At 38.1% G+C, this 12,627-nt stretch overlaps 1 protein-coding gene across 1 annotated transcript in view; it reads right to left on the reverse strand.

Moving 5' to 3' along the window:
* Nucleotides 1-1,221: 1,221 nt before the first annotated feature.
* LOC113774207 (inactive cytochrome P450 76AD1-like) overlaps nt 1,222-12,627 on the reverse strand; it is a 47,211-nt gene continuing 35,805 nt past the window's right edge. The window contains exons 2-4 of the mRNA XM_027318768.1: nt 1,681-1,752; nt 1,370-1,502; nt 1,222-1,278 (exon numbers count right to left, since the gene is read on the reverse strand). Of these exons, the coding sequence (XP_027174569.1) occupies nt 1,222-1,278; nt 1,370-1,502; nt 1,681-1,752 (262 nt within the window). The remainder of the gene's footprint in view (nt 1,279-1,369; nt 1,503-1,680; nt 1,753-12,627) is intronic.

A 12,627-nucleotide genomic window follows, 5' to 3' on the forward strand; every position in this document is an offset into this window, starting at 1 on the left:
TTCACCCCATAGTACTACTAGATGCACCTCATATCTTTGCTTGAAATGTTCAAACTTGAAATCGGGTCTACTCCACTCGTTGAGCTTTCTCAAGAGTATTTTTAAACGTATCAATTTGAGTTGCAACTAAGTATTTTTGGATTTTTACATTCAAACCCTGTACAAATCGCCTTTTGCGTTTCTGCTCACTAACCACTAGCTCCGGAGCAAATTTAGAGAGTCTGGTGAGCTGGATTTCATATTCTGCCACACTTGAAGTGCCTTTGGTGCAGTCTGATAAATTCATCCTCTCTTTTCTTCTGAATTAAAGGCAGAAAAAACTTTTCATTAAATTTTCTAGTGAAGTTAAATCAAGTACGTGGAGTTTTCTCCCTGTCCCATTTTGCCCTTATTACGTCCCACCAGGAACGGGCCACGCCTTCCAACTGAAAAACGGTGAAAGTCACTTGTGTTTTCTCAGTGTAGTGTAATGCAGTAAATATAACCACCATTCTTTCAAACCAATTCTTGGCAATTTCGAGATCTAGTTCTCCAAGAAATTTAGGAGGAGAAAACTTTTGAAACCGTTATAGGATCCTATTCTCACTTACTTCAGAATCCCTTTACTGATTACCAGGCACTTGACCTTGCTGGTCAATCAATCAGGCTAATAAGTCAGTCATATGATTGATAGCCGTAGCTACCTGGCCCTCTTCTTTACCTCTAAGTCCCTAGTTCTGATTTGCTATAGATCATTGTTCTCTTCTTCATCCTGGGTTTGTCTGGATTCACGCCCACGACTCCGACCACGTTGTTGTCTACCCTCCATTATTCCTCACTGATCCGGGGTCCAAGTATTATAACTAATGGAGGGTAAGTAGGTATTTATATATAATAGATACTTATTCATAATAAAAAATTCAAAGAAAAAAAATTAAAATCACGATAGGCAAATGAGAACACAAAATATTTAAATGCCAAAATCGAAACAAAGTCAAAGTCAAAGCTGGAGTTAAAGTCAAAGTCGATATACATTCAAGGACTAGTATCAGTTATTTACAAGCTAACAAGGTCAAAAGTATCAAATACAGAGCTCAAAAGTACAGACATAATCCATCAAGTTATATCATAAAAAAGTCAAAGTAAATAGTCAAAAAAAAACTGTACAACTACCGAGTCACCACATCCTCCTACCCTTCCTATTTACAATGTTCAAAATCATCCAAAATGATAATCTAACAGTCAAGACTTAATCCACTGCAGAACTAGATGACCTCCCATCCTGGGCAGGTTCAGCTCCTGCATCGTCTCCCATATTAGAAGTCTAGCCACTTAATTCCCTAAGTAGATCTCCACAAACATTCAAGATGAACTTAGCTCTAGCCCTAACCTTCATCGCTCCCCTAACCAGTCGCACATGGGTTTCTCCAAGTTGCACACTAAGATCATTGGTCCTTTCCTGGCCCTCAATCATGTCAACCTCAAGTTCCTCAATCCAGTCAGCTTGCACTTTTGTAGTTTTCCTTAATTGATTCAATTCAGCTTCAAGCCTAACATTAACATCCGCTAGCACCTTCCTTTTCTTCACAATAGTCAAAACTACGTGGTTGAGATAAGCGTAGGTATATCGACACTCGCAACGCCGGTTGTGGTTGGTTGGACTCCAATGTACGGCAAGCTCCCCTTGGCTTGATCTGATACCTAATCATCGGAAATGTATCACCGGGCTGCTCATCAACCTGACTACTATTAGGGCCACTAGATCCATCTATCCTACACAAAGTATAGATAAAAGTTTAAGTACTCTTAACTAAAGGGAAAATGATCACATATACTCTTAAGGTCGAAAATTTCTAATACGTCCAAGCCAATTCAAATCTAGATTCTGATACCACCTGTGATAGCCCTACCTTTTCCCAGGGCGAACCCTTAGGATTAGTGAACTGTCTGCCCAACTCTCGTCGGGACTCAGTTAACTAATGAACCAGCAACCCAAGAAAACTAACGAAATATTTTCGAAGTAAAGGTTACAAACCATAATAGAAATATAATCGTCATGCCAACTTTTCAAATTTAGAATACAGAGCTAAATGTCAAACTTACAATTCAAACTTAATTTACATAATAAGTACCAAACTTACAAATTCAAGCTTACAAGAGTCAAAGGTAAAGTCTTCTAAACAAAAACATTACAACTCAAAGTACAAATTCAAGATAAAATTTAAGGCTGCGCAAGTTCTTGACAACAGTCCCATCCCAGATCTGTTAAAGGAAAACAAAAGGAAGTGGGGTAAGTTAAAACTCAGTGAAATCCCAAATAAACATGTAGGCACATGCCCAATTAGAGTCATAATATAAACAAGTAAACACTGTGTAATTTTGGAACAATTTAATCACAATGCAATTTAAGGATACGGGTGGCTCCCAAAAGCCAAATCCACATAAGCTTGATCATATCGAGTATCCGTTGACTCTCCGTCAACATTTGAATTTAAAGAATATAATGTCCGTAGAACATCACTTTCTCCAAATTTCGTCCACCAGTCAACCCCCTTACCGGATCCGAACACCTCAAACAATATAATTAGGTAATACTCGAGTATACCAATTTTCGAATTTCAATAAATAGTCCCCAAGGTTCATCGGCCTTCTCGACCAAGCTCTTGCTGGCTCGATACAACCGACTCACCTACAAGGTTGGGTCCCCAAACAGTCACAATAGTCGATGAGATATCACCCAAATGACGTATAGTCAAATACAAAAAAATCACATCTTAAATTATCAGTATACAGAGCCTCAGTAAAATCGAAGGAGGTCGAGTATGATAAAATACACGCTCACCTCGAGTTTGTCAAATCAAATGTTTAGATCAAACAATCACAGACCACGTATTCAGATATCTCACATAGATAGGTAACAGGCAGTGGAACACTCACTTGTTAAGAAGTGCAGAGTTTGTCCGTTAAGTCCCGTGGTTACCCTCACCTTCGTTTTCTAGTCCCCGGGCAACGAGTAAAAGTCGTTAATATCCTAGATTCATTTTTCAACCCAAACATAAGTTCATTAGGTGACCAAGTGGGTCATTAATCGACTCAATTTACCATGAAAGTTAGACCAAAATGTAGAAAAAGCTCGTAAGAAAATGAGTTTGACAAGTACAAGAAAGTTGAGCAAAAGAAAAATCTCATTCAAGTTCAAAAAGGTTTTCTCAGGTATAACAGTCGCACGTGCGCAGTCTCGAAAAAATTGCTATATCTCACTCTAGAAAAGTCAGAAGCGCGCGCCGCTGATGACATTGGAAACTAGACTCAAAGGGTTTCCAACGGTATAAAATTCAAACTCTAGTTCCTCTCCTATCAATACCAGAAGTCTGGGGAAGTTTACTGATTTTTCTGTTCTAATTAGCTCAGGGCTTTGATAAAATCACCATATTCCTCCTTCTTAACCTCATTCATTTTGGCTCAAATTCGTCCAATTCGACCTCCTAAAGTTAATATACAAGGGGTCAAGTTATATAGTACTATTTAAGCTTAAAATTCAACACACAATAATAAAATGAATCAAGGCAGTCCGGGTAACAAGGAAGAACAAAACAGTCCGCTACCATGCCAAATCAACCAATTTACTTGCTCCATTTCACCTCAACTCACACACAAGTTTAAACCAATGTTTAGCCAAGTTTCGTAAACTTAATTAAGGTTCAATAAGTCACAAAGATCAAGGGAAAACTTCCAATTCATGGCCGGCCAGCAAAGAGGAAAAGAGAACAGTCCCAAGTTCACATTCACCACCAAATTCCATCCTTTCATTATTTTAACTTAAACAATATTCCAAGAGTTATTTCTAATTTAAGAGGGTTCATAACATGCTAATACATCAAGGAAAATCACAAACAAAGTTTAGGAAAAGAATCAAATACATGGCATGCCATACATCCAACCTTACTTCCACTTATTTAGCTCAAGGAATTTCACCACAAATTCTAGTTTGTCATCAACTCAACTTCTTGTTTATCATCAATACCTTAAACACTTGATATTAAACAATAAAGCTACGGTTTAAGGATCATTCACCTTTCTTAAATAAAGTTTGAACCACCCAAAAGTCCACCAAACCAAGGGTTCCAAGCTTGAATCACAAGCAAGCCTTGAAGATAGTTTTACTCAAACTAACTAAAGTTCCTTCTCCTTTGGTTTTCCTCAAAATCCAAGCTAGGGTTTCAAGCAAGAAAAATGGAATTTTTCTTCTCTCTTTGGAGCTCAAGAAAGTCGGCCAAGCAAGGGGAAAAAATGGAGCCAAAAAGGTTTAAATTGCTAATTTCCTTGGTCAATTTGTTTGAGTAGTTGGGACATTGACACTTGGCCCAATCTTGGTCATTCCTTCCCTTAAACTTTGCCAAATAATGTTTCTTCCCTCCAAATACGTCCAATGTCTAATTAGCACCCTTAAACTTTCACATAAGGTCTCAAACACAATTAAAAGTGTATTTGGTCCTTGCGCATATAGTGAAATGAAATGATGCCAATTCAAGGAGATATTACAATTCGTATAAAAAGACAATGCAATGCAATACAAGGAAATGTTACAATTTATTTAGTCTTAGGGCAATGCAAGTGATTTAGGAGAACTTATATTTTTAAGTGAGGGTTCTCACATGTACCATTTCCAATATCTAGGTATTATTAACCCTCCAACTAGTTCTTTACAAAATTTCAGAATATTTCATTGCAGTGCCTAACGATTGGCTATCATATCCGAAAATAAAACTTGAATCTACAGTACAATAACTTCCAAAAGTCAACAACAATCCTTTAGAGAAATCAATGCTTAATGATAAATTCAATCTAGCAGCATCAACCAAACTAATATATCTTGAAAAACTTGCACAAGATCGATGTGACAAAATCAATAAATATATGTATATATATATTTGAAGTTCTAAGAAAATGCCGTAAAAATCATCCAAATAACTCAAACAAGAAGAAATTCTCAAATTCTAAGTTGCTTTAAAAACCAAACTTTTAGTCAACTTTAAAGCTCAGTAAATAGGATGATGAAGAAATAAAATTTTTGATTTAAAGCCTTTTGAGTCACATCTTTGAGTCAAACTTCACACATAACAAATAAACCTTGATTAAGATGCTTAAACAAGAAGTACCAAGTATACTCCAAAAGTCAAGTAAAACTGGCTCCATTGATAAAAACATGTTATAGTTCTTCCTATAAGTGAGCTTATACCTAATATTATAAGAAAATATCATACATTCTTTTCAGTCATGGATCCTTAAATCTTACTAAACATAATATAAAAATCCTTCGCTACCCACACAAATAAATAGCTTATAACTCTTAAACTATGACTATCTACATATATACGCAATTATAATCAAGCCTAGGTTTAGCACCAAACCAACATCTACCATGTAAGGTCCAAAGACAACCTAAGAGGGGGGGTGAATTAGGTTGATTAAAATCTTAATCAAATTTATGTAATTTTTGCTTAATAAAAATTTACCTTCTTTTCTAGTAATGATCAATCAAGTAGATTAGAAGAAAAGAGCAATATTGATTCGAAAAACAAGTATAGATAAGCAATGAGAATTTTATTAAACAAAAAGAATAAGATAGAATATCAAACCGATTGTCTACCAAGCTTTCCTCAAACTTGAAGACCAATCACTAGGTTGAGCAACTTCTCTTTGATGAAAGATGATCAACTAGATGTACAATGGATGGAGCACTTCCTTCTTGCCCTAAGCCTCACTTAGTCAAGCTAAGAAGTTTTACAATCACTCAGATAACCCTCAACAAAGCTACACTAATGAAACTTTCAACCACAAGAGAAAAGCTCACAATAAATTCACACCACTTGGAGAACAAATCTAGCTTTGGAGACTATTTTCAAGCTAAAATAACTCTTGAGATCTTGTAAACAAAGTGTGCAAAAGTCCTCTTCTGAATCAGAATCGTTTGTATTTAAAGGGAGCCAAAAATGAGCTTCATTAATACTCCCAACGGATAGAAGGCAGATGAAGAGTCAGCTAGCCGTTGGAGCTGTCGGACGTCCGACGTCTTAGTCATCGTCCGATCCCATCGTCCGAAACTCAGTCAAGTTGTTGTTCGGACGTCCGATGGTATTTTATCGTCCGAGCTTCTGTGTTCGAACGTCGTCCAGAGAGTTATCAAATCTTCGTGGAATTTTTAGGACGTCCGATGAGATTGATGTGCGTCCGAAGCATGCGTCCGATCCTTCAGGACGTCCGATGCTTCCTTACGAGCGTCCGACAGAGTCTTGGCAGAGAGTCATCAACATTTTGTGGAATTTTTAGGACGTCCGACACGTTCGATGTGCGTCCGAGGAGTACGTCCGATCCATCCGGACGTCCGATGCTTCCTCACGAGCGTCCGACAGAATCTTCTTCTTAATGATCTTCATCCTTTCGGACGTCCGACCAATTCCTTAGGACGTCCGACATGAGTGTCCTGTTTTTGCTTCTTCTTTTGGTTGATTTTCAATTCTTGACATATTCGTACCTGATTCTTTGATAGGCAGAAAACACTTATATTTGAAGAGAGTTAAACAAACATTTCAAAGACCTTTGTGATCATCAAAATCAAGAATAACATTCTCCCCCTTTTTGATGATGACAAAACAAAGGTTTGAAATGAGATTTGATGATTGCAATAAAAAACTCCCCCTTTCTCAATAGACAAGAACTCCCCCTTACTTAGTGAATCATAAAAAATTTGAAAAACTCCCCCTCACTTGGCTGCCCAACCGAATTAAATAATTATCCAAAATATGACAATTAAGCAGCCAACATCCAGCATTTTACCAATTCAATCCATCAGCCAATCCAAATTTGATCAAATCATCAATCATCAATCAATTCAGTCCTCTCCCCCTTTTTGTCATCACAAAAAGGCAATCAATCACATCCATCTCATCCACAAACATCATTTAAAAATACTTAAACATTCACACAATCATCCACAAAATTCATTACATCTACACAATCATCATTCAAAATACTTAAACATTCACACAATCATCCACAAAATTCATTACATCCACACAATCATCATTCAAAATACTTAAACATCTATCAAACAGTACCAAAAGAAACATAAACATAATCATAACCAAATGTTGAATTCATCTACATATCCATTGTTGAACACCACAAACACATGAAATAAACAAAATGCAAATGTCCTAAATGGTGAACTATGTGGATCCAGGTGTTCTTCGAGAGAGCTGATATTGGGAGAGGTCCTCCTCTTCAGTTTCTTCATCATCTGCAGCAGCCTCTTCAACTGGTGCCTTGCCTTTATCTGTTGTGGAAGGGCCATGAGGAGTCACAGGAGTTGATGAACCAGGGTCTGGAATTGATGAGCTTGGATCAGTGGGGTGTGGTTCTTTGTCATGGGAAACTTCCTCAACCACAGGTGGGGGAAAAAGAAGGTTCTTTTTGTCTAGGAAGGCTGTTTGTTGCTCAGAGGACATGGTGAGCATTAGACCATGTTCTAGAAGAAGAACATGCTGTTTGAGTTCACGAAGGAACTCAATCACTTCATCATTGGAGGAGGAAGCTGCTTTAGTGGCAGACTTCCTGGGATGAATGGGAGTGAGTGAAACAGATGAAGGATCATGTGCAGTCTTAGACCTCTGTTCACTAGATGATGCCCCCTTATAAGCCCACAGATTATCTTTAAAAACAAGATTTTTTCTTTCAAAATATCCTTTGGTAAAGGCATAAGAAGATGCTTCTTTGGGACAAACACCTAGAATTGGAACTTTGTAAAACTCAAAAATCTTTTGAAGAAACTTTCCATAAGATAATTTTCTGCGAGAATCAGTGGCATAGCGAAGTAAAAACTTGCACATGACAAAACCAAAATCAATACGAATTTTTTCTCGAAAACAGTAAAAGAGATACAACTCCATTTTGTTTGCATCAGTTCTATGGCCATCAGTGGGTACAAGCAGGTTTGAAATGATTGAAAAGGCAATTAGATTCACAGGAGCAAGATCATTCAGTTTAGCATCAGCAGGGGAGGTAAAACTTCTTTTAAAATAAGTTAACATTTTAGCCCCATCAAAATGATTGTCAGCAGTAGGGTGCTCTTCATAGGAAAAGAAATTTGCAATTTTGTCCTTGCAGCCAGGTTCAATGGTAGTTTTTAAAATATCATTCACAATTTCAGAATCAAAGACTAAGTCTACTGTGAGGACTCGTAAAAACTATTATTTTATGCCTAATTTATGGCTTAATAAATTATTTAATTGGATTTTCGCTTCGAGGAATATTTTCTAGTCTTATTAGACCTAAATACATGGTAATATAACTTCGTTATATTTTTAAAATGATTCGTTTCAAAAATTAATTTCCTGGAGTACGTCTAGTAAAAAAAAATAGTGAATAGTACTTGGAGATTTTATCCGCGTAGTAACACAATAAGCTTGGAATATTGGAGACTTGTACTATGGTCCTAAAATAGGTAATCTTATGAGTAAATACTCAAGTGATAGTTAGTAGCGCAATCGTTATAAGAATTTATTGGAAGTTTCGCGTTATAGCGTTAAAATTGACGGTACGCGTTTTCACACGCGCGACGTTATTTGAGGGACTTTAGACCCTTATATCGGGACAATTAAGAGTGAATAACACTTACATGAATATAAATGCATTGGAGGTTCAGTGCACTAGTGAACCAAACGCGCGAGAAAATCGAACCTAATCGCGCCAAACGCGCCCCTAATGAGAGTTGACTTTTGGGTGAATTTACACCACTTATTTCACCTTCTCTTGGAAGCTAAAGGAAATCAGATTTCTCTCCATCTTCTCTCTCCTCATAGCCGACCAAACACCCTCCTCTCTCTAACTCCATTGCTTCAAAATTTCTGCTCACTAATCTCACTCAAAACCACCCCAAATCATCTCCAAATTCAACCAAACTTGCACCACACCTAGCTTGACACTTGAGGAGCATTTTGAGCTGCAAACAAGGGCTGGAAATCACGGTTTTTCTGGGGTAATAGAGGGCCGAAAATTCTGCTGAACATCAACCCAAAGTAAGTGATGATCCACTCTTGGAAACTTGAAGTTTGGAAGCTATCTTACCTTGTTAAGTTCATGCATGCATTTGGTTAGCTTGATATGGATGTAAAATGTGATAGTGGGCTCTTTGTATTCCCACACTTGGGTTGTTGTTGCTGATTTGAGGATCAATGTTGGATTTAATGGTAGTTTAATGGTTATAATGATGAATTTATGGAGTGTTATTGTTGGGAACTCAAGTAGAGGTCATGACCAGAAATTGCCGAATCTGCCCCTGTTTTGTTCGGCCATGATAAGGCACATTTTTGGTGATTTATTGGCATGATCCTGATGTGTATATGTTATATTATGTGTGTAAAAATTTTCGTTGGAAAACATTAACGATTGGATGGGCAAATGAATTTATTCATGAACTAGGCATGCTGGAAAATTATTTTCGGGTAAAACTGTCCAGTGGTCGTATTTTGGCCATAACTCTGTCCTCGGGTGTCAAAATCAAGTGCCGTCGGTGGCGTTTGAAACTAGACATTCCTAGCTTTAATTTGAGATAAAATTCACGTTCTGATTCTTTGTGAGTGATCCGAACCAAACGTTTTAAGTTAGCTGTCCTGTCTCTCGGATTTGCTGGAATGGCTTGTTGAGGCAGCAACTTGAGGCTCAATTTTGAGCTGGTTGCTTGCCGAATTTCAGAACATTTCCTTCTGTGAACTTTTAGTCCCGTGAATGTATTTTCTAACGCCATAAACCATGCCTCATTCTGAGTTAAATTGATTGAGTTGTGACTAAAACAAGAGGACTGCCCTGTTTTGGAAAAACGTAGTATTTGGACTGATTTGGGGCAAAACTTGGGAATGATTTTATTAATTGAAGTTCTTGATGCTCATCACTTACCAAAGGTATCATGGATGTGTCTTAGACCTTTGTTTCACAAATGAACCATGTTCGGATAGTTTTCTTGGTTAAACGATTTGAAATTGTGAAATGAAAGTCACAAGGCAGATTGCCTTAGAATTTTTCCTGAACTTTGGTTGACTAATTAACTACCTTCCCGAGGGTATTTTTCCCTGAAATTTGATAGAGGAATACCTTGCATATAGGAGTAAAATACTGCCAATTTTGGCACCAATTCAAGTTCGTTTCGATACCGAATTAAATTGCTAGTGTTGGAGGTTCAAAACTGGAAATTCTTCTTCAGTCTTGAATCTTCCTCAACTTTGAGCTACCGTATCTCGGTACTCGAAACTCCGATTCTTGATCCGCTTGTTTTGTTATAAACCTCACTTGTAACACTAATTGAGCTGTAAATTTCAGAGGCCGGTTTGCAACATGTGAATCGTGCCGAATTTCCAAAGTTGGCCGAAATCCAACTTAATTCTGCCTTGTACGCCGAACCTGTACCTTCAAGCTCATTTTTGAATACCTTCCACTTAGATTCATGGAAAAGTGTCTTTTAAGAACTTTTAGTACTTTCTAAGAGGTTTCCAACGGTACCAAGTTTTATAATTTTGGACCTACTGAGTGCAAGATCTGATTTTTCTAAATTTGACGCGCAAAGCTGAAATTTGCTGATTTCTTAGAAAATGAAAATTTGAAAACTTGTTACTCCTTCTTGATGATAATTGATCGCTTTAAACTTGATTTCATGAAGGAAATCAGTTTTTCTTGTGTTAATAAAACCTCACTTTTGAACCTTTATTTTGAGTGGCTAAGGTTCTTGGTTTGAGGTATTGACTAGTCCAAATAAGCGTAACTCCTTTCTTGATTAATACGTGATTGTGAGTGAAAAATACTTGTTAATTGCTTCAGGTGCTCAAGCGAGTCTTGAAAAGAATCCCGGAGGGGACAACTAAAGATTTTCTCGCTCAATTACTTTTGAATTGGTGAGTGTCAAGTGCATGACTTGTCGTGTTTACTTGATTTACCTGCTTATATACGTGAATATCACTTGATGAGACGAGTGTGTACTTTATCGCACTCGCTCTCCTTTACTTGAACTTTACTTGTATTAACTTGGTTTTCAAAGTCGATTGAGTGAATCTCGTCGACTAAAATATACCCGTTTTCGTGTGCGTGTCGTGTTGCCATGCATGTCGTGTATGTCGTGCGTGTCTTGTTGTCGGGTGGAGTGAACCTCCTCGACTTATGGGGACGCCCAATTCTCTTAACCAATCTTACAACTCGAGCCGGCATGGGCTTGGTCGAGAAGTTTGATAAACCAAGAGAGTAACAAAACACAACTTGATCTTTTGAGATCTTGTTCGGCATACTCGTGGAGTATCGCCCTTTCCGTGCGTGTTCAAAAATCAAAACTTGATCTCTTGAGATCTCGTGTGGCATACTCGACGAGTATCGCCTTTTTCGTGCGTGTTTGGTTTCGGATCCGAGAGGGTGGAATGTTGGTCGGAGGAAGTAATAAGTGAAGTTTCTACGGATAAAATACCCACCAGGATAACGGAGTGTCATCACGAGGGGGTATCGGATCGAGCCGTGGCGAAGCAAGAGGAAAATAGCTCCTGAGAGCTCCTATATCCTTGAATTGTTTCTGTTTATTTTTCTCGCTCGAATTGTAAATTACTTGAATATTGGGATTGTTATTTGGACAACGTGCTTGCATGTGTGTTTTCTTGGCCTCATGAGTGTTTCGCTCACCCCGTAGATTTGTTTTCCTTAACAGGAATGGATGGAGTAAAACTCGTTGGAACCCTTTGGATGTACTTTTGTATTAGGGTTTCAATTGTAATTGACTAGACATTTTGGCTATTGTATATATTTGGAAATTGATGTATCTTTTGGATCCTGACGTAAGAATTGGATAACGGATGTATTTTGAACACGTGGTACAAGACTTGGATATTCGTTTATGGAAGCGATTTTTTCCTTATTAGACTGGTATAAATTGTTATATATTGTTAAGTTTGAATTGATTTGTCTCGAGTCCTGGCGAGAGCTAGGCAGGCGTTCCGCGGATACCCTTGGGTTCGCCCTTGGGAGAAGTGGGGGCGTCACATCTACCCCATTAACCCTGGACATAATCTCAGTCTGATCAGTGCCTTTCCTAAGATTAGCAAAGAATTGATACAGCATTTCAGGGTAATAAACATTGGGCATAGAAACGAGATGTGACCATTTCTGGAAAGCAAATAGACTCAGAATGGAAACCTATGTGGCGAAATTCAGAAGAGTTTACAATTCGTTGAGAGATGACACCTTTCTGGGATATCCAGGAGTGTTTGTCTTTTGCCGCATCATCAAAGAATGTAGGGAGTGTGGCTGATTTTGGAGGCAGTTGAGAAGAGGTTCCCTGTCCAGATTCAGGTTGAGAGGTGGGTTGTGGAGTAGGCCGTGACATTTGACCTTTTACGGCTCCTCTCTTGAAGCGTTTGGATGAACGTTTGACCGTAGGAAGATCCTCCTCCTCATCCCTGAGTGGATGCTTGCGTCCGACAGTAACCTTTCCTCCTCTTAGATTCACCATTGTGCGAAATGTGTGGAATGAAGGATGCAAATAATGCACACAGTAGTAGGGAAGTGAATCGCACAGAAATTTTGGGACAAACAGGCCTTGAACAAGATTTGACAGAGCGG

This window comes from Coffea eugenioides, chromosome 6, assembly GCF_003713205.1.
Source record: "Coffea eugenioides isolate CCC68of chromosome 6, Ceug_1.0, whole genome shotgun sequence".
NCBI lineage: Eukaryota > Viridiplantae > Streptophyta > Magnoliopsida > Gentianales > Rubiaceae > Coffea > Coffea eugenioides.